The sequence below is a fragment of the Eptatretus burgeri genome, chromosome 5, assembly GCF_056783735.1.
Source record: "Eptatretus burgeri isolate ZD-2024b chromosome 5, Ebu_testis_v1, whole genome shotgun sequence".
NCBI lineage: Eukaryota > Metazoa > Chordata > Myxini > Myxiniformes > Myxinidae > Eptatretus > Eptatretus burgeri.
In genome coordinates, this window is record NC_140965.1 from 20,259,630 (window position 1) to 20,281,458 (window position 21,829).

General features: G+C 47.8%; 1 protein-coding gene across 1 annotated transcript; it reads left to right on the forward strand.

The window, feature by feature from the left end:
- Positions 1-3,223: 3,223 nt before the first annotated feature.
- SBDS (SBDS ribosome maturation factor) lies at positions 3,224-20,205 on the forward strand. Its single transcript, XM_085880957.1, has 5 exons — positions 3,224-3,468; positions 13,103-13,232; positions 13,386-13,586; positions 13,672-13,836; positions 19,855-20,205. Exons 1-5 carry the CDS (start codon positions 3,341-3,343, stop codon positions 19,981-19,983), a joined length of 753 nt encoding a protein of 250 aa, XP_085737083.1. The 5' UTR covers positions 3,224-3,340; the 3' UTR covers positions 19,984-20,205.
- The last annotated feature ends 1,624 nt before the right edge of the window (positions 20,206-21,829 follow it).

Here is a 21,829-nt window from a genome sequence, read left to right on the forward strand (position 1 = left end):
ATGCAACAGTCTCACGACAAACAAGCCGAAGGATTTGAAACTCTCCTGACAAACAAAACAAACCCAGAATTGCTTGAATTTATAGCTGATGTGTGCTGGCAGTGTTTTCAAGATTTCAGAAGAAAATACAATCTGATAATGTCACACTGCTCGACATTCAACGAGAGGTGACACTTGTGAAGACAAGTATTAGCAGCATCCAGAAGACGCCTCTTTTAGGGGGTTGGGTGTCTAATCTTCAAGCACAGTCACAGCGAGTCGAAAGTCATGAGAGATCCTTCGATATGCTGAAAGGAATTAAGAGCTAACTAGTGATGAACCAAGGCGGAGAAGAGGAAATCATCTTTTTGTTACAGACAGACGCAATTTATCGGCAATCAAGGTTGAGGTCACAGAAGCACTAAAATAATTTTTAACTCAACGGGTTGGCACTGACAATGAGTGTTTGGAAACTTTGGCTCCTTTTCTCAAATTTCAAAAGGATGCAAACCTAGAGGCAGTCCACAAACTTATGTGTCCAGATTTAGATATTGTGGCTTTGCGCATGGAGTACAACGATTTCACAGAGTCGGAGCAATTCTCTAACGTAACCCTGTCAAAAATAATCAGCCAGCTTTTAGCTGCAGGTGGGCACATGATACTCTGGCCAGAGTTTATGCCAGAATTTTAGCAGCGAAGCTGCATTCAGCAGATGTGAAGAGACTTATCAGCTCCAGCAATACAATGAAAAGCATCTAGACCGCTCAAGAATGTCATGAGAGACAGAGAATTATTATTTATACGTCCGTTACAATATGCCTGCAATTGACTTGTGGGATCCACGGCCTGCTGTTCTCACCTGGCTTTCCACAAAGGCACGTCGAACAAGAGAAGTAACCAGAGCAAAGGAACAAAATTACTTTAAAGAGGTGTATTCTCTGAAGTGCAGAAATGAAATGCTGATGACAGTCTTGATGCAGAATCAGATACAGCTGAACCGTCATTGAAAAAAGGATGTTTTTAGATTATGTGATAGATACAACTTTGCAAATCTTGCGTTTATGAAAGTTTCACTGTTTTAGACATCTTTTACCATGTTTTACTGTTTTCGACATCTTTTACCATGTTTTACTGTTTTAGACATCTTTTACCATGTCCTGTTTGACACAAAATGTAAATCAAAGTACAATTCAGCATGTGGAAGACTAAAAATATATATCTAGTCATGTAAACACAGTGTTTTCAGTTTTAACCATCTTTGTATTTAACAAAAATTTTAAAACAAAGTACTAATCAGCAAACATTTGTGTATGTAAAATTAAAAATATACTTCTTGTCATCTAAACAGTAAATAAAGGTACTTTTGCTTTTCAGTATCATGGTCATGCATTGACGTCTTGTTTCTTTACATGACATTGGAGTGTTTATTATAAATTTTAGTACTGCACAACATTGGATTTCGAACTGCACAAGGACGGGTCTACTGCACAAGGAGGGGTCTACTGCACGTTAAAATAAACCCCCATAAAGCGGTCTCAAGGAGAGGAAAGTGTCCAAGAATGTGCAGATTGGCCAAATGAAAGGGTATTTTGTTGTTGTTGCTGGAGTTGTAACTTCTGCTCGGATCAATTAAGTTTTCATAAAGTAATGAATCGCCAGATCATGGCTGGATACACGAGAAGTACGCACGCTCGCTCTGAGCTGTCTCGCCTGGATTTGAATCCCGACTCAGCTGTAAACTGTCATCCCGGTGTTTCACAGGCAGAGTGATTCATCAATGTGTGCACGCCATCTCTCAGATGGACGTTCAGCTGGGCGTAACATCTGCCGGAATCCCTCCTCCTCCTCTCACTCCCCTCCCTCTCCCTTTCCTCCCTCTCACCCTCCCTCTCCCTTTCCTCCCTCTCACCCTCCCTCTCCCTTTTCCTCCCTCTCACCCTCCCTCTCCCTCCCCTCCCTCTCCCTTTTCCTCCCTCTCACCCTCCCTCTCCCTCCCCTCCCTCTCCCTTTCCTCCCTCTCACCCTTCCTCTCCCTCCCTCTCCCTCCCCTCCCTCTCACCCTCACTCTACCTCTCCCTCCCTCTCCCTCCCATCTCACCCTCCCTCCCATCTCACCCACCCTCTCTCCCTCCCTCTCACCCTCTCATCTCACCCTCTCATCTCACCCTCCCATCTCACCCTCCCTCTCACCCTCCCATCTCACCCTCCCTCCCTCCCATCTCACCCTCCCTCCCATCTCATCTCACCCTTCCTCCCATCTCATCTCACCCTCCCATCTCACCGTCACATCTCACCCTCCCATCTCATCTCATCTCACCCTCCCATCTCATGTCAGTGTGGGGGAAAAATTTATATTAATGTATTTTAAATTGTAACAAATGGAGTTTCAGAAATGTAACTTTTATGCTGCAAGTTGAATTGGCTGTCATTTCTGGCCAAAAGACTTTTGCCCTAAATGATAAGAAATGTGTTGTTCTGGAGCAGAGTGACCGAGCTGATAAATGAACCTTTGCTTAGAAAATGTACGAAGTGGCTTTTTGTCTAAAGGACACATCTACAGTCTGGGTGAATATCCCCCAACCTCTCTCTCATGGAAGTATAAAATGTTTTGAAAGGCACATTGTTCTCAGTGCAAGCACGTGAGGAAGTATAGTATCTCAGTGGCTTGTACTCCTTGGAACTGACCAAATACCAAGTTAGAATAAAACTCTCTGATGTAATGTAGAAGTGAATTGAATCGGGTTGGTCTAACTGTTAACTAAAGTAAGAATAAATGAAATAGAACCAAATAATATTTGCAATCAATGGGGATTCTTAAGTTCATTGTACAAGGGTGAGAAGTGTATGGTGGATAATTAGGAAATAAATTGTTTCACAAGGAAGGACTTGTGTGGACATCAGTTTTATCAGTGTCAATAGGGTTTTTGTAGGGTTTTATAATCAAATCGGACAAACGTTAAACTCTGTCTGAAGTCAAATAGGATTCCACAATCGGCCTGTTAGAATCCTTCAGGAGGACAACGATCACAACAAAGTGGGTTTAAAAAATCCACATCATCACCCTTCCGGTTTTATTTGTGAGTGAGGAAATATTTTTCAGAAATAGCTAAAAAAAACTATATAAATCCTCGTTCAGTTTATATGAGCCATGGTGGTATAGGTCGTGGCAGTATGTTTGTGTTGACAACTTTTCTCGACTGTGTGGACGAGACAGTTTTTTAATATTGTTTTATAATTGACGATCGGAGATCCCGTAGAATATGAAAACGTCAATATGTCCAAATAAATTACAGGAGAAAAAAAACCTTCACATACAGTGTACTGTACTCACGAGCGATCCTGTTTACGGATTTTTGTCAACATGTCGATTTTCACTCCGACAAACCAAGTCCGCTTGACGAACGTGGCCGTGGTGAGGATGAAAAAGGGCGGAAAACGATTCGAGATCGCCTGCTACAAGAACAAAGTGCTCAGCTGGAGGAACGACTTGTATGAGGTTTTGTTTGGGGTTGGGGTCGTGCTGGTGGGGGTTGGGGTCGGGCTGGGTGGGGGTTGGGGTCGTGCTGGGTGGGAGTGGGGGTTGGGGTCGTGCTGGGGTGGGAGTGGGGGTTGGGGTCGTGCTGGGGTGGGAGTGGGGGTTGGGGTCGTGCTGGGGTGGGAGTGGGGGTTGGGGTCGTGCTGGGGTGGGAGTGGGGGTTGGGGTCGTGCTGGGTGGGAGTTGGGAGTTGGGGTCGTGCTGGGGTGGGAGTGGGAGTTGGGGTCGTGCTGGGGTGGGATTTGGAGGTTGGGGTCGTGCTGGGGTGGGAGTGGGGGTTGGGGTCGTGCTCGGGTGGGGGTTGGGGTCGTGCTGGGGTGGGAGTGGGGTTGGGGTCGTGCTGGGGTGGGAGTGGGGGTTGGGGTCGTGCTGGGTGGGAGTTGGGAGTTGGGGTCGTGCTGGGGTGGGAGTGGGAGTTGGGGTCGTGCTCGGGTGGGAGTTGGGGTCGTGCTGGGGTGGGAGTGGGGGTTGGGGTCGTGCTGGGGTGGGAGTTGGGAGTTGGGGTCGTGCTGGGGTTGGAGTGGGAGTTGGGCTCGTGCTTGGGTGGGAGTTGGGGTCGTGCTGGGGTGGGATTGGGGGTTGGGGTCGTGCTGGGTGGGGGTTGGGGTCGTGCTGGGGTGGGGGTTGGGGTCGTGCTGGGGTGGGAGTTGGGATCGTGCTGGGGTGGGAGTTGGGGTCGTGCTGGGGTGGGGGTTGGGGTCGTGCTGGGGTGGGAGTTGGGATCGTGCTGGGGTGGGAGTTGGGATCGTGCTGGGTGGGAGTTGGGGTCGTGCTGGGGTGGGGGGTGGCGTCGAGCTGCGGTGGGGGTTCGGATCGTGCTCGGGTGGGAGTTGGGCTCGTGCTGTGTGGGGGTTGGGGTCGTGCTGGGGTGGCGGTTGGGGTCGTGCTGGGGTGGCGGTTGGGGTCGTGCTGCGGTGGGGGTTGGGATCGTGCTCGTGTGGGAGTTGGGATCGTGCTCGGGTGGGAGTTGGGGTCGTGCTGTGTGGGGGTTGGGGTCGTGCTGGGGTGGCAGTTGGGGTCGTGCTGGGGTGGCGGTTGGGGTCGTGCTGGGGTGGCGGTTGGGGTCGTGCTGCGGTGGGGGTTGGGATCGTGCTCGTGTGGGAGTTGGGGTCGTGCTGGTGTGGGAGTTGGGGTCGTGCTGTGTGGGAGTTGGGGTCGTACTGGGGTGGGGGTTGGGGTCGTGCTGCGGTGGGGTTCGGTTCATCAATGTGTGTGCCATCCGTTGGATTGACGTTAAACTGGCCGCCTCATCATTCTGTTGGAATTAATATGTGGACGTTAAAGATCCCACAGTGTTCTCTCTGAAGAGTAGGCGAGCTATCACCGGCACCCTGAACAAATTACCAATTCCTGCTCCCTTGGACGGGTGTCCTGCATCGTTCAGAGTTGTGCGACCCGTCAAGGATTGTTAACCTTCCTCAAGAAACTGTCAGCAGAACCGCACTCTGTTTTGAGTGTGGTGCACAAGTACATTCCAATTACGAACAATTGGTTTTCCATAGCAATTGCATTTTAAAATGTTGCATCATCCATCAAATAGTGGTATTCCCCACCATTGGCCTTATCTTGTTCTTGTAGACAACTTGCGGTCTTGCCCGATTTAACATATTGTTGCGGAAATGGCCCTTAGTGTGTTACTAAATGTAGGATTAGCCCAGATCCCCCATTAAATGCATGTTTAGCCAGGTTGTTCAGTAAATGGACGCTACATGTGTGTCGGGAGATGTAAGAGGCATGCTCATTGTTCGTACATTGGTGGTGGACCGAGGAGTTCTTCTTCCTTTCTCTCTCCGGACAATAGTCCCTGCCCAGCGCTGAGAGGGGGAGTGGCCTGGAGAAGGAAGTGAAATTGAAGGGAGGAACCAGTCTGCTTGGAGGCGAGCGTGCGCCGGGAACGCAACAGAGAAACGACGAGTGTCGAGTCGCAATCTGCTGGATGAGGAGTTGGCTTTGAGGCGAGAGAGCGCCTAGAAAGAGGAAGTGAAACTGAAGGGAAAAACTGCAGTGGGCTTCGAGCGAGCGAAGGAAACTCAGGGGTGGATCTGCGACGAGAGCGCCGAAATGTGGTGTGATCGGCAGTAGGAGGAACTGAACCTGAGGGTCATGATCTGGTGTGTAGGGGACGGCTGTGTCTGTCTGCGATCTGCTTTGTGAAGGAGGCAGGAGAAACGACTGGAGCAGCGTTTCTCAACAGGGGGCCCGTGCCCCCCCAAGGGGGCCATCGGCCTTCGACCAGGGGGGCCATGAGCGGACGTCGAAAAACTGCGATTCAGAATGCAGAAGCTTGTAATGTACAATTAAGGTGACAAGTCTCCGGTCATAGTGTCAAAGTAAAAAGGGTAGATGAGTTTAACCACAATTTTAAAAGAGAAGGCGGAGCCCACAGAGCATTCATAGTAAACCACTGTTTACAAAAACGTTAGAATTTTGTTTTTTTTTCTCAGATGTCGAAGGTTCAAAAATGGAATGACAGCTATGTCAAGTTTGGATTCACGAATGTCAGTCGAGATGGCGTGGACTGCGCGCAATGACTGCACTGCTCGCTCGTGATGTTAAATGCGTCACTACGTCCTTCCAAACTTTCGAACCATCGCGACAAGATGCATCCCGGAAGGAAGGAAGATAATATCGACGCTCTGTCTGCGAAACGATCACGATATGACTGTGAAGCGACACTTCCCAAATTGGGATTCCGGCCAGAAGAAAAACCTGCTCTTCAATCCAGCTACGAAGTGGCATTCCGAATTGCGAAGTGCAAGAAGCCGCACACTATTGCTGAGGACGTTATCAAGCCATGGACAGAGAAAATGGTGGAATTGATGATCGGACCAGAGGCGAAAAAGAAGATCCAGCAAGTTTCGCTCTCTAATGACATGATCCGACGATGGATTGACGACATGGCCGCTGATGTGTGCCGTCAAGTTTACTCCGAAATCAAACAAACCACGCTCCAGGCTAGCCTTCAATTAGACGAGTCGACCGACACCGCCCTGGAGAGCCAGTTGATCGCCTTCGCTCGCTACGAGAGAAAGGGAAAGATGAAGGAAGAGTTCTTGTTCTGCAATACCCTACCAATCACAACGACAGCGGCAGATATCAAAGCTATTGTGGACTCTTTTTTTTTTTTTTTAATTTTTTAATTTTTTTTTTTGAAGCTAATGGACTCGGTTGGCAGAATTTGAAGCACATTTGTACTGATGGTGCCCCAGCGATGGTCGGCGTCAGAGGAGGGTTAGTCACGCTTGTGAAGAACAAATGGCCCCATGTGACATCCTCCCACTGTTTGCTACACCGATACGCTCTTGCGTCAAAGACTCTTCCGCCTCGTTTGCTGGAAGTCATGGACGTCGCGGTCAAAGTGATCAACTTCATTCGTGCAAAGGCCAAAAATCATCGGCTCCTCCAACTCCTGGCCAACGAAATGGGAGCGGAACATGTTGGACTTCTGTTCCACACCAAAGTCCGTTGGCTATCGAGGGGGAAATGCCTCTCTCGGCTGTATGAACTCCGGGTTGAGGTGGAAATCTTCCTGCGAGACAACGAAAACAACCTCCATGTCCACTTCGACAATGAAGAGTTCGTCATGATGCTCGCCTACCTGGCCAATATATTCGGCCGACTCAACGAAATGAACCAGTCCTTGCAAGGCCGTGATGTGACAGTCAGTGACGTTCAAGACAAGCCGGACTGTCTGCTGGAATGGAAGTCTGGCAGGCACGAATCAAGGCCGGGTCCACGGCCTCGTTTCCTTTCTTGGACGAGCACCTGCAGACACAGAGGATTGAGCTTCCCGTCGGCATCAAAGATGGCATCACTAGACATCTCATCAATCTCTCCGCTGAGTTCAAATCGTATTTCGACGATGCACCGTTGGATGTTCCGTGGCACAAAGACGCGTTTAACGCCAAAATTGAACCTACTGAAGACTAAGCAGAGGAGCTATCAGAGTTGAAGGTTTCAAAAGCAATGAAGCTGGTCTTCAGTAACAAAGAAGACCACTCCACCTTCTGGTTGTCTGTTCAGGATGCGTATCCACTACTCGGCAAGAAGGCATCCGTAATGCCCATTCAATTCGCCACAACGTATCTTTGCGAATCTGGATTTTTCTGACCTTGCGACCATTAAAACGAAGACCAGAAACCGTCTTGACGTTGGGAATGATATTCGCCTTGCTGTGTCCAAGACGGAGCCGGACATAAGAGGCCTCGTCAGACAAGCACAACAGCAAGTGTTTCATTGATTGTATTGCTTAGAAAAATGTTTACTCTGATTTATCTTTTAAGACTGAGTAAATAAATTTCATAAAACGAAATCTGCATCTTTTATTGAAGGGCAGGGGACCACGAATGTTAAGCGACTTGGTAGGGGGGGCATGGGCCATCAAAGGTTGAGAAACGCTGCACTAGAGGCTGCCTGCACGTCGAGTCGGCGATTGGCTTTCATGAGAATGTCCTCGACATGTTTGTCGATCCGCCTGCCAATCAGCCTGCTGGAGCCCAACACCCCGATTTGGCCTTGCCTGTTGAACAGGCCAGGCCTGGACTTGTATGCTGGACTTTGTGAGAAACCAGCTGAGACCCACCATTGATCTGACGGTCTTGTGCCGTCGACATTGCGCGGGGTCAGAACGCACTCAGGAGGGCATGCGCAAGCGGTGCCTTGAGAAGAAAGAGTACGGTGTCGCCATCTTGCCACGCGGCGTGCTCGAGCTTGGGGCTCGAATCCGTGGACATCGGCTTGTCACGAGCCACATTCGTGCCTTTGACACTTTCCTCTCGTCCATGAAACATCAGCAAGTACTCTGTGTCTTGTTTGCATGTCGTTTAAGGTTTATCTCGCTAGAGTTCCCTTCGAAACCCATAATCCGTAGCTCCCGAGTTAAGAACTGGTTATAGATTAATTATAACATTGTCGTGAAAGCTTTGCTTGTGTCGTGTTCCTCGATGTCCCCAATAAATCTGGCTGATTCGTATGAAGTAGCCGCTTTGAATTAATTTGTGCCGCGTCAAGGAACGATCCGCCCGATTTGGATATAAAAACGAAAATGGTTACAGACTGGTAGACTCCGCTTGGTCTCTGACAAAACCAGTCTGTAACCGGGGTCTATTCCCCCAGCTGGCAAGATACAGGTGTATTTTGGTATCGTGGTTCGAGACGCGTAACCCGATAATTGTGCCGAACCAGCCGCGTTGTAACTCCGGAGACGGCGGTGGTGTGGGTGGCACCGCATCTGTAACATTTGGCTGTCGAGAGTAGGGTGCGAAAACCCAAACTGGTTAAGGACAGTGTTTGACGCGCTCGTCCGAATCCCGCCACCGCTGAATCCTCAACAATATATTCGTTATTTATACAACTGTTATAGAACTGTTATTATATTGGAGAACCACCTCAGCGCCGTCGAGTCTGGCATTTCACTCAGGCCGGCTGGCAGGGTCTCCAAGCAGCCATCAAACTTCTAGACTGGTCTCCCATCACTACATTCTCCAACATCAACTCATTCTGGGAATTCTTTCAAAGAAACTTGCTCTCCCTCATGCACAGATTTATCCCCTCTCGTCTTCAGTTGTCCTACCCTTCCTCCCGCCCTTGGTTCAATGAAGCTTGTGGTGAGGCAGTTGTCCTGAAACAACTTGCCTTTGCCTCATGGAAAGCAAACCCAACTGAGGGTAATCTCAGTTCCTTCCATAAAACTCAGAACAAGTGTGTATCTACCCTCAGGAGAGCCAGAAAACATCTTTCTAATCTCAAGTATGAACTCTCAAACCTCTTTCCCTCCTCCAATTCCTGGTGGCGTCTAATCAAATCTGTTTCTGGTGTATGTTCCCCCTCCATCCCCTCCCTTACTTCAGATGGCCACACTGCTGCTACCCCACGTGAAAAGGCTGAATGCCTAAACTCGGTGTTTGCAGCTAAATATTGTGTCCGAAACTCATCGCTTTCTGTACCCATCTTACCCAGTCGCACCCAACTGTCCCTGGACTCTGTGCCCTTTTCTCCTGTAAAGGTGGAGAGCTTGCTGTCAAACCTCAACTCAGATTCTGCAACTGGTCGAGACGGCATCAGCCCACATGTCCTAAAAACCTGCTCTTCTGCTCTTGCTCACCCTCTCTCTGTTCTATTCACCCTCTTATTTGCACAAGGTTATCTGCCATCTGCCTGGAAATCAGCAAACATGACCACTCGGCATAAAAAAGGTGCAAAAACAGATCCCTGCACCTGCAGTCCAATCAGCCTTCTCCCAATCATCAGTAAGGTTATGGAATCCATCATCGCTTCAGACATTAAATCCTTCCTCTTCTCCAATGGCTTGATTTCCGATCATCAATTTCATTTCAGACCAGGTCACTCTACCCTGGATATGCTGCTTCTGCTCTCCCAACAATGGATGGAGGTCCTCAATGCCAGACATGAAATCAGAGCCGTATCCCGAGACGTATCACGTGCTTTTGACACAGTCTGGCACCCTGCCCTACTCACCAAACTCTCTTCCTATGGTATCCAAGGCCATCTCCACTCATGGCTCGCAGACTTCCTCTTCTGTCGCAGTCACCGTGTGGCCTTAAATGGAGATCTTTCATCCCCTCTTCCTGTCCAGGCCCAAATTCCTCAAGGTAGCGTTCTGGGCCCTGTTCTTTTTCTGGTTTTCATCAATGATCTCTCCGACTCTCTGGAAAATCCTCTTTATCTCTTTGCTGATGACTCCACCCTCTGGCGTACCATCGGTCATCCCTCAGACCGGCAAGCAGCAGCTTCTTCACTCTCTGCATATCTGGGTAAAATCACAAACTGGTCCAACACGTGGAACATGTCTTTCAATCTAGACAAATCTCACACTCTCACTGTCTCTCCGAAACGACCGTCTGGAATCCCCCCCACCCGCTCCCCCATCGACTTTCACAACAATCCCCTTGAAGAAGTCCTTTCACTCAAGCTTCTCGGACTCACGATCTGCCATGATCTTTCCTGGGAAAGCCACATTTATAACCTGGCCCCAATGCCAATCGCCGACTGGGAATCCTCCGTCGTGCAAAGTCCTTCCTTGGCCCACCTGAGCTCCTGACTACATACAAAGCTTTTGTCCGCAGCATGATGGAGTACTGCTATTTTCTCTGGGCTGGTGCTTCCGCCTCTCACCTTTCTCGGCTTCACGCTCTGGAAACCAAGGCATTTAGGATCATTGGCATCTCCCACGATGAGGCTGAGTCTTTGGGCCTCTCACTCTCTCACCGCAGGCAGGTCGGTGGTCTTTCTATCTTCTACCGTCTCCTCTCTGGTCTCCTCCCCCCCCCCCGCTCTGTCTGCGATATATCCCCACCATATTTCTGCAGGGCACTCAAGGTCCACCAACAACCCCCTTCTAGTAAAACTACCAAAATCACGAATTGCTGCTCATCTTCACTCTTTCCTTCCTCTTTTTTTTCCCCGCCTTTGGAATAAACTCGCACACTCTGTTCAATCCCAATCTTCCCTCCAGGCCTTCAAAACAGCTGTTCACCACCACCTCTTATCATCCACATCCAAATCCTCAATCTTTTCTACCCCCGTTAATCCACCCAAGCCCACCTCCTTCAAATTCCCTGATTTCCTTCCTGAAAGTCCCTGTAATGTCCATCTTGTATACCCCATGTTCCCCACCCCATCTCTCTCCCTTCCACAGATATCCTAATGTCTCTGTTCCCCACTGTTTTGTCCTTCCCACTCCCGCCCCTCTTGTCTCATGCCCCCTTGCTGTGTGTTGTGTGTTAGCTCTCATACGAGCCTCGACAAGGTATACAAAAAAAACTAAAAAAATAAACCAATGTCACCCGCAGGGTGACCCGTATCTTGCCAAAAGGTGACCATGTGTGACTTCTTTAAGGTCACACTGAGGTGAACAGATCTGCTATCCACCAGGAGCGACTCCGTGAGGAATATCTGCCAATGAGAGATTCCGATGAGAATCGTTCTGCAGAGTAACCGTGAAAAATATGCTTTTGCCTCATAACGTCACCAAATGACATCATAATGTCTCAAGCTTGACATATCTAGAAAGCACTCATCGAGGTGTTCAATTTGAGGTATTACATGATATGGTTCCTAAAACTTGAAAATTGACCTTGGGGTCAAATATGTTTGACCTGAGGCGCTAACCATGAAGGTCAAGGCCAATCGCCACCAAAAACTAATCAGCTGAGCGCCAGACCATGAACTATATTCCCATGAAGTTTGAAGACAATCCGATCAAAATTACTCAAAAAATAAGGGTTTCGTCGACTCCCCTGATTTGCGCCAAAGTGACCTTGACCTTTGACCTTGACCTTCAAAATTTTGTGCACTGAAAGGGACCTCTATAGGCCTTTGATATGCGAAGTTACAAAAATTTCCGATGATAACTGTGCTCTGCAGAATTTTTTTTATACGTGATTACAGACAAACAAAAAAATAAAAATAAAAAAAAATAACATACAAGCTGACTAACATATCTTGGAAAACTTCGTTTTGGCAAGATAAAAACCTCCTCTCTCTGTGGTTATGATACATCTCCATGTATCTGTGATCTATCAGTTGTGTACACTTGGCAACAACAATCGTGGTTTCTGGTTTTTATTTTGATGTTCAAGGTCAACAGAAGATGTCGACCTTCCTCAAATAATCGTCCACCTAAACGAATCGCTAGGCTTCGTGTGTATCATCATGATGTACTTTGTGGAGTCACTTTGATCGTCATTGAACACGATGGGGAATTCATGACGTGTTTTGTGTAATCAGAGATGAGGATCGTGTCGGAGCTACAACGGAACGGACCACGGCATTGTTGAACAAAAAGAGAATGGGGGAGGGGGTCTCGCACTAACAGGTCGATGGGGGTAGAGGGATAAAACGAAGGGAGACTTCAGGAAGGATGAGAGTAAGGAGAGGAGGTCGCTGGGTGGATACAGGTGCAAACTCTCAGTCACAGAAATGGAAGGAAAACCTGGGGAAGAAGCAGAAATGGAATTTTTAAAAAACATTGTGTGACGAGGGTGAGTGGCGGGTGGAAGCCCCGAAGGAGGTGGACTTCAGGAAGGTTAGTGAGGGTAGAAACGATCATGGGTATGGATGGGGGATGACCTGAGATGGTGGTAAACAGCTGTTTTGAAGCAATGGAGGAAAGAATGAGATTGGACACCTTTAAGTTGGTTCCACAGGTGAGACAACAAAGGATGAAATGGGTGGAGATGAGCAGCGAGTCTGGGCATTTCACCAGAGGTGGCTTATTGGGAGGATTGGGGAGGGGGGAGGTGTGGGGGGAGGCATGGGACGGAACAGAGGGTGCAAGACCAGAAAGGAGTCGGTCGATGACAGAGAGACCACTGACCTGTTTGCACTGTCAAAGTGATAAGCCCATCGACTCAACTTCATCGTAGGAGATGCAACTGATTAAGAAGGCCCGGTTTTCCACAACTTGCATTGTTCATCCCCTTCCAACCGTAACGTGAATATAACATAACTTGTGCTTCAGTAACTCTTCCCTCAAAGTATATCTCGTCCAGCTTGTTCTTGGCTTCCAAAGTTCCACATCCCAACTCTTGTCCTTGCCTCATCTTTTGGTGTTTCTCTGTTGGACAGGGAACGTGATTTGGATGAGGTGCTACAAACCCATGCTGTTTTCATCAACGTCTCCAAGGGACAGATAGCAAAGCGTGAGGACCTGATTAAGGCCTTTGATACTGAAGATACCACGGAGATTTGCAAAAAGGTTCTGATGCTTGTTATCTTGCCTCTTATTTAAATAATAATTGCTTTCCATCTTGGTTCTTCTAATTTTGTCATATTTAGTCCACACTCGTGTCTCTGCCACTTCATTACTAAACCCATCTCTCGCGTATTCATTTTCACTTCACTTTTGCAGATTCTGGCAAAAGGTGAGTTACAAGTGTCAGAGAAGGAACGGGCAGTGCAGTTAGAGCAAGTGTTCAAGGATGTGGCGAGGATCGTGGCCGATATGTGTGTTAATCCTGCCAACAAGCGACCGTATCCTCCTGGGGTGCTGGAACGTGCCATGAAGGACATTCACTTCTCCGTGAAGCCGGGACGAAATACGAAACAGCAGGTGAGTGATGGCGTTAAACGTCCGTGTCAATAATGTGGAAAAGGTCTTGGATCTACGGTTGATGTTTTGTACTTTGTGCTCTTAGGCATTGGAGGTAATCCGCCAGCTGAAAGAAACGATGCCGATTGAAAGGGCTCTCATGCGCCTCAAGGTGCAGGTTGGCGCGGCAGATGCTCAACGGCTTCGCCCACGTATCGCACCTTTTATCAAGGTCGTGGAGTCAGAGACATGGGATGATGATCTGGAATTGGTGCGTCTCTCCACAACCTGCCTCATAAAATGCTACATGTTGTAATGTACTAACCGTGCCGACCCGTCGCTCCACTGGAGGGTTTAAGCAAAAGAGAGGATGTTGCATTTGACAAACATTTTTCGTGTCTGTGTGAATCTCAATGAGGATGTAAAACGAAGTGAAGCACGAAGAAAAAGGATCTTTCATGCCAAGTGGCTGTTGGTGATTAGCCCCGGTCAGTTTTTCTCCAACAGGAGGTAGCCGTTCAATCTCCCGGGGGCGTCCCAGAGATCCCTCACATCGAAGATGTTGTGTTGCCTTCATGGAGTCAGCACCGCATCATCTTCCATCCACTGTGTTTTATTGTGTGGGGTGGCTTGGCTAAGGTTGCAAGTGTCAGCGGTGTCGTCGAGTTTATGTTTGTATTGTAAAAGCTGTGGGTGGTGTCCACAGTGGAGACATGAAAGGTGAACACGATCAGACCTGGGAAGAAATTTGTCTGCAACGTCAATGGGTGGGGTTTTCATGGCCAATCTATAGCTTGGGCCCGGGTTACGTGCTGCGAGTGCGTTTATGGTGGTGTGGGTGTGGATGTTTTTTTTTTTTGTTCTCGTTAATTGGTGGGGGGATGTTTTGAAGGATGTCATCGCCGTGTGTGTTGGTGGTGTCGTCTTGATGTTCTAGCGGGGTCTGTGAGTGGTTGGACATGTCGTGGCATGGGTGATTAGGGTTGGCACTTGCAGCTGCAAGGAACTGCGCATCTCCCATGTCCAAGTGACCTTTGATTTTAAACATTTTTGCCTCTGTGTGTAGCTGCTCAATGAGTGTTGTTGATGTGAAGGGCTCTGTTTTATATGGTGTGTACTGCTTTTGATGGGCTGGGTGCACAGGATGAGCTGGTGTAGTCAATAACTGATCGAATGTACTGTTTATATATTAGTGTTGTTTCTTTGTGGTATCGAAAGTCGGTGCCTGTGAGTGCCCTTCGTGTGTTCAGCCCGGGTGTACTTGTTTTTTTAATTCAATGTTTGTGATGTGATCTGAGAATGACATGGATGTGTTGAACGTGATGTCTCGTATTTTTGTTTGGTGTGTGAGTGGGATAGGGATGTTGTTCAGTGTGTTGTGTGGTGCAGCACTATGGTCATTGGTGTAATTTGTTCATACAGTGACTGTTGATTTTGAGGGGGCTACCTTGAGTCTGTTGATGGTGAGCCAGGTTTATAGGGTGCTGAGGAAGGGTTGAAGTTGTGCTCTGGTTGTGTTCTTGCTATGGGTGGAGGTAATGGTTAGGTTTTCCGCATATGAGGCTATTTGTACGTTCTCGGGTGGTTGTGGAATGTTGTGCATGAAAAAGTTCGAGTGGTAGAGAGGACTGAACCTTGAGGGACTCCATGAGGAAAGTATCGTGTGCCTGATGACTTGGCGTTAAAAAAAAATTATGAATGACTGTCCGCATGATAGGTAGTTGGTCAGCTCGCGTTTGGTGGTGTTGTGCATGTTTATGTTGAGTATTTTGTGAGTAAGAGTTTTGGGAGTGTGTCAAATGCTTTGCTGATGTCTACCGTGCTGAGAATGGTATGTTTTGGTGGTTTTCTCTTGTTGAAGCCATCAAAGGTGTTTTTGTGTGAGATTTATGAAGAGAGTGGTCATTGAGTGGTTTAGTCTGAATCCGTGCTGGGTATGTGAGGGTTTGTGAGTGTATTGGACGTTCTGTAACTTTGGAGGGTGTGCAAAGTCATGTGATTGGTTTGTAGTGAGGATGCTTTGTTGGGTTCTTTGTTTGGTTTAAGGAGGGAAATTATTTTTTCTCATTTACAAATTTGTGGAATTCTTGAGTGTTGGTGGAAGTTGTTATATTTGTAAGGGCTGATATGCCGTGTGATCCAAGGTGTCTTCAATGTAAATTGGAGATGTCAGGGCTGGGAGAATGTGAAATTTTGACGTTTAAATGATTTTTTTTGCTCACCTGGAATGTAGTTCCGGGGAGCTTATGGGACGGCGCATCCTAATTCCGTCTGTCCGTAAACACTAGTAACTTCTCTGAAACTACACACACATATTTTTGATGAACCTTGACCACAACCTTCCATCCATCCATCCTTTGGGACCATACTCTGTGCAGAGCGTTGATGCTGCCTAAGCAGCCTCCTTGGCGATTGAACACAATCCTGGACGGGTCGCCACTCCGACACAGTATACCAAGCATGCTGGCACTCATTTTGCCGACCTCGGAAGGATGACAGGCCGAGTTAACCCCACCTGGTATTAATTCAACAGCCGAGTGGGATTTGAACTCAGCACCCTCGGATTCAAAGCCCAACACCAGGCATACCACAACCTTCATCACCCGTGATGGACCAAAGTTTGTTTGTGGCATAAAAAAAAAAAATCGGCCGTTTCCTCCCCCAAAATAAGTAATTACTTTCTTCTTCGTTGCATATTTTGTGGATCATCCGCGCCTACCAGTGGTTCCCTGGTTATCTTATCCAGCCACTATCAGATGAGTGCTCAGGGGTATTGTCCCTATTTTTGTTGTTTGTGAAGTAGTAAATAGCATGATTGTGTTGTCGAGTTAAGAGATGAGTTTGCGTCTTGTACTACTTCTTTCTTCTTGGCTGGGTTCTATGTGGCTACCTTCGCCACCAAAGGTGGACTGAGGTTATGATTTCACCCCTGTTTGTTTAGCTGTCCGTTTGTCTGTCAGCAGGATATCTCAAAACATTATGGACGGATTATGACAAAACGTGGTGGACAGGTTGGGTTTGTGATAAGGAGAAGTTTATTAGATTGTGGTGAAGATCCGTATCAGGATTCGAGAAGTTTTAAAAGTGATTCTTCACATTTGGGAGAGAGGCCAAAAACAATATGTAGCACAATATCTCAAAAAATTGTGGATGGATTATGATAAAACTTGGTTGATGAGTTGGGGAGGTGAAGGGGGCAAGCTGATTAGATTTTGATTGAGGTCCGGATGCAGATCCGGCCTATCGGTGTTCACTGTTCAAGCTGGCGGCGATACAGTGCTTTTAGAAAGTATTAATACCCCTTAACTTTGATCATTTTGTTATGTTACAGCCTGAATTTAAAATGGATTGAATTAAAAAAAAATTGTCACCAACCTACAGAAAACAGTGACTGACACAAAGTGAAAACATGGTTTTAGAAATTTTTACAAATCAATTAAAAATGAAGAGCTAAAATGTCTTCCATCAATAAGTATTCAACCCCTTTGTGATGACACTCCAAAATGACCCGGTAATGCCCTGGTATGCTGCCTACCCTCCCCTTACGCTGGCTTTCATCCCCCCCTCTCCCCCCCCCGTATGCTGCCTACCCTCCCCTTACGCTGGCTTTCATCCCCTGCCATGCTGCCTTTCATCCCCTCTCCCCCACCCCATATGCTGCCTACCCTCCCCTTGTGCTGGCTTTCATCCCCTGCCATGCTGCCTTTCATCCCCCCCCCGTATGCTGCCTACCCTCCCCTTATGCTGGCTTTCATCCCCCCTCTCCCCCCCCCCCGTATGCTGCCTACCCTCCCCTTACGCTGGCTTTCATCCCCCCTCTCCCCCCGTATGCTGCCTACCCTCCCCTTACGCTGGCTTTCATCCCCTGCCATGCTGCCTTTCATCCCCCTCCCCCCACCCCGTATGCTGCCTACCCTCCCCTTGTGCTGGCTTTCATCCCCTGCCATGCTGCCTTTCATCCCCCCGTATGCTGCCTACCCTCCCCTTATGCTGGCTTTCATCCCCTGCCATGCTGCCTTTCATCCCCCTCACCCCTCCCGTATGCTGCCTACCCTCCCCTTATGCTGGCTTTCATCCCCCACCATGCTGCCTTTCATCCCTCCTCCCCCCCGTATGCTGCCTACCCTCCCCTTATGCTGGCTTTCATCCCCCACCATGCTGCCTTTCATCCCTCCTCCCCCCCGTATGCTGCCTACCCTCCCCTTATGCTGCCTTTCATCCCCTGCCATGCTGCCTTTCATCCCCCTCCCCACCCCCCCCGTATGCTGCCTACCCTCCCCTTATGCTGGCTTTCATCCCCTGCCATGCTGCCTTTCATCCCCCTCCCCTTATGCTGGCTTTCATCCCCTGCCATGCTGCCTTTCATCCCCCCCCGTATGCTGCCTACCCTCCCCTTATGCTGGCTTTCATCCCCTGCCATGCTGCCTTTCATCCCCCTCCCCTTATGCTGGCTTTCATCCCCTGCCATGCTGCCTTTCATCCCCCCCCCCGTATGCTGCCTACCCTCCCCTTATGCTGGCTTTCATCCCCTGCCATGCTGCCTTTCATCCCCCCTCCCCTTATGCTGGCTTTCATTCCCTGCCATGCTGCCTTTCATCCCCCCCCCCCCCGTACGCTGCCTACCCTCCCCTTATGCTGGCTTTCATCCCCTGCCATGCTGCCTTTCATCACCCCTCACCCCCCCGTATGCTGCCTACCCTCCCCTTATGCTGCCTTTCATCCCCCTCCCCCTCCTCTTACGCTGGCTTTCACCCCCCCCCATGCTGACTTTCATCCCTCACCATGCTGCCTTTCATCCCCCTTCCCCCCCTGCACGCTGCCTTTCATCCCCCCTCCCCCCCCAACGATGCCTTTCATTCCCCTCCCCTAATGCTACCTTCTTCTCCTCCTCCCCTCATGCCATCCAGAAGTCGAGGAGAGGGAGGGGTGTCAAAGAATGTGCAAATTGGAGAAATTAAAGCTTAAAAATTTTTTTTCAGTCAGAACTGCTGTTCAGATCAATTCTCCAATTCATTTCAGGTTAAGAGATTCTGGAGCTTATTGTATGTGTGGAAATTTAATAAAGACACGAACACCTCTTTCCTCGCTCTCCCTCCACCGCCACCCCCATCCTCACCCTCCTACTCTCCCAATTTTCCTTGCTGTCCCCCACCTCCTCCACCCATCTCCCTGTCATAATATTCCCAACAGGTTGTATTTGCTGGTATCGAAGTGTGTGTGTGTGTGTGTGTGTGTGTGTGTGTGTGTGTGTGTGTGTGTGTGTGTGTGTGTGTGTGTGTGTGTGTGTGTGTGTGTGTGTGTGTGTGTGTGCGTACGTACGTGTTTCGGCTGACACAATTCAGCTCAACGGGCCCTTTTAACCTTCTATTGCTGGCGCAAGATGTGTAATTCAAATAGTCTTTCAAACATAATTTTCAGCATTTGGATGATTTTTCAACATGGTTAACCACAAAGTGTTGTATTTCTGAATGGAACTCGGACTCACGGAAATGTAGGAAATGTGAGAGATATCCAAGCTGGAGAGGTGTCGAGATCAAATGATTTTCTGTTAATACAAGCCAGCATCAGCAGCGGATATCACACACACACACACACACACACACACACACAAACACACACACACACACACACACACACACACACACACACACACACACACACACACACACACACACACACACACACACACACACACACACACACACACACACACACACACACACACACACACACACACACACACACACACACACACACACACACACACACACACACACACACACACACACACACACACACACACACACACACACACACACACACACACACACACACACACACACACACACACACACACACACACACACACACACACACACACACACACACACACACACACACACACATATATATATATATATATATATATATATATATATATATATATATATATATATATATATATATATATATATATATATATACACACAAATACACACATACACACATACACACATACACACATACACACACACACACACACACACACACATACACACATACACACATACACACATACACACACACATACACACATACACACACACACTCTTCTCCTTTTAGGAACGGATTATAAAGCAAAGCTCAACTTCATAGCCTTCACTAAAATATGCACTTTGAACGTGACAGTTGAAATCCGATCAAAACTTCCAAACTCCAATCCACTCTTTCTGAAGCTCCTACCCGAGTTACAATTTTCACTCGGTCTCTCCACTGTATCCCCTGCTAGGAATGCCTTGCTGATCCAGGCAGCTTCAGAGAGTTGTCGGAGCTGCTGTCCAAAGAGACCCGTGGAAGGGCCTCTCTGGACGTCCTCAGCCTCAAGGAAGTAGAGGAAGGGGATGAGAGGCTGGAATGACTGTGTTCGTTCTCTCCTTCAAACCCATGCCCGCAATCCATTGCACTTTTCGGATTCCCACATGTTTAAGCTCCCACTTTTTCTGCTGTATCACAATACTTATTGCTCTTTATTGTCAACTTTAATTTGCTCGAAGTTGATTTGTTTTCCTTGATAAATATGTAGTGAGTAAATGTGCAATTTTTGGTGCCTTATTGGTATTAAAACTACAATCGAACCATTTTCATTGTTGTGCAGTTTTCACCCCGAATGGTGAGGTGGTCATGTGATGCCATGTCATGTGATGCCATGCTCTCTTGCAAAGTTTCGTACCAGTCTACATGGTGGATTTCCTACTTGGCCTGTTTGGCAACTCCTTCTGATCACATGGCTTGCGATACTGGAATCTCGACCTCAAATCTCATACACTGCGTTACTCCTGTCCATCTCATTGATATAAAAACTACACTACTGTCTCCTAGTATCGTCCCTTTTTCATTTATAGGTGCAAGGTTGTCCTCGTGATATGTCGACAATCTCTTTCATAGTTCACTAGCGGAGCTTACGTTTTGCTGACAGACCAATTAGTCATCCTGTTTGCCAAATTTACCTGTACAGAGAGTGCTTTAACCCCTCCCCTCCATGTCCTCACATCCCTCTCCCGTGGAAGAGAAGGGAAGAGGACATTTACAAAGTTACCCGTGTGAAGAGAGTGCTTTCACCTCTGCATTGCCACCACAAGGTGGCACTACACATTACACATTTACATAGAGAATTTATGCCCCTCCTGCCCTCCCCCCCACGCCCCCGCGTGAGGCCACGTCCACATAACCTAAGTTACCCCACACACAAAGTTGTATTTGTAACTTAAAAGATGTAGCCATGCCAGAGACAGAAACAGACAGACCCTTTTGTTTGGTATAGATATAAAATCAAAATATATTGGGATGTGAATTGCCCTGCAACCCATGCCGACAGAAAACAGGCTTTTTGGAACGCTGGCCGCATTTTCCATCCAATCATCATGTAACATTGTTAAAAAAAAATTTCCATGCGTAAGCACTCCGATGTTGAAAGTTTTGGGTCAATCGCTCAAGTGGTTGCAGAGAAAACGAATTTAAAAGTGAAAAAGTGAGGACGGAAGAAAACAGTGAGATCCTCGGCCGACGTTCCACAACATGGTCAAGGATGGTTGGAGAGGCTCGTTACTAGTAATTTTATTGTTAATTAAATATTACTAGTAATAGGGGTCCATAACCATCCTTGACAAGATTGTGGAACGTCGGCCCAAGACCCTCACTTTATTGTTTTCATTCCACTCACTTTTTCACCTTTTAGAGTCTGTTTTTTTTTTTGTTTGTTTTTTTTTTAACAAAGTTCATCTATTTTTAAAAGTTTTAACACAAAGTTTCACGGTATTTTGCAAATGCTTCACAACTTGTCGATTTACCTCGACATACCTTTTCTTCTTTGCCACAATAACCTTTTAAAAGTGATACAAGACAGTGATGGATTAGTTTAGGGGAAGGGCAAGCAAGATGGCCTCGAGATGCGCCCGCTCGGCTCCAAGCCTTCACACCTCAGACGTTAAACTGGGCGTCTCGTCTGCCAGTATTGGTTAAAGGATGTTAAAAATGCCACGGTGTCCTTGACGAAGAGTAGGCGAGCTATCGCCAGCACCCTGAACCAAGTGCAAGGCGGTGAATATGATCGTATGACACTGACACGATGGGCCGGCTGGTCTTCCATTATCATCTTTGGCCATGCTCTACCGACTGCCACATGAAAAGCTTTCTAAGAAGACAATTTATTCAGTCTTGTGCTTCTCTGATCCAGTTATTCCGGTAAGCTTTTAAATCTCTTTCGA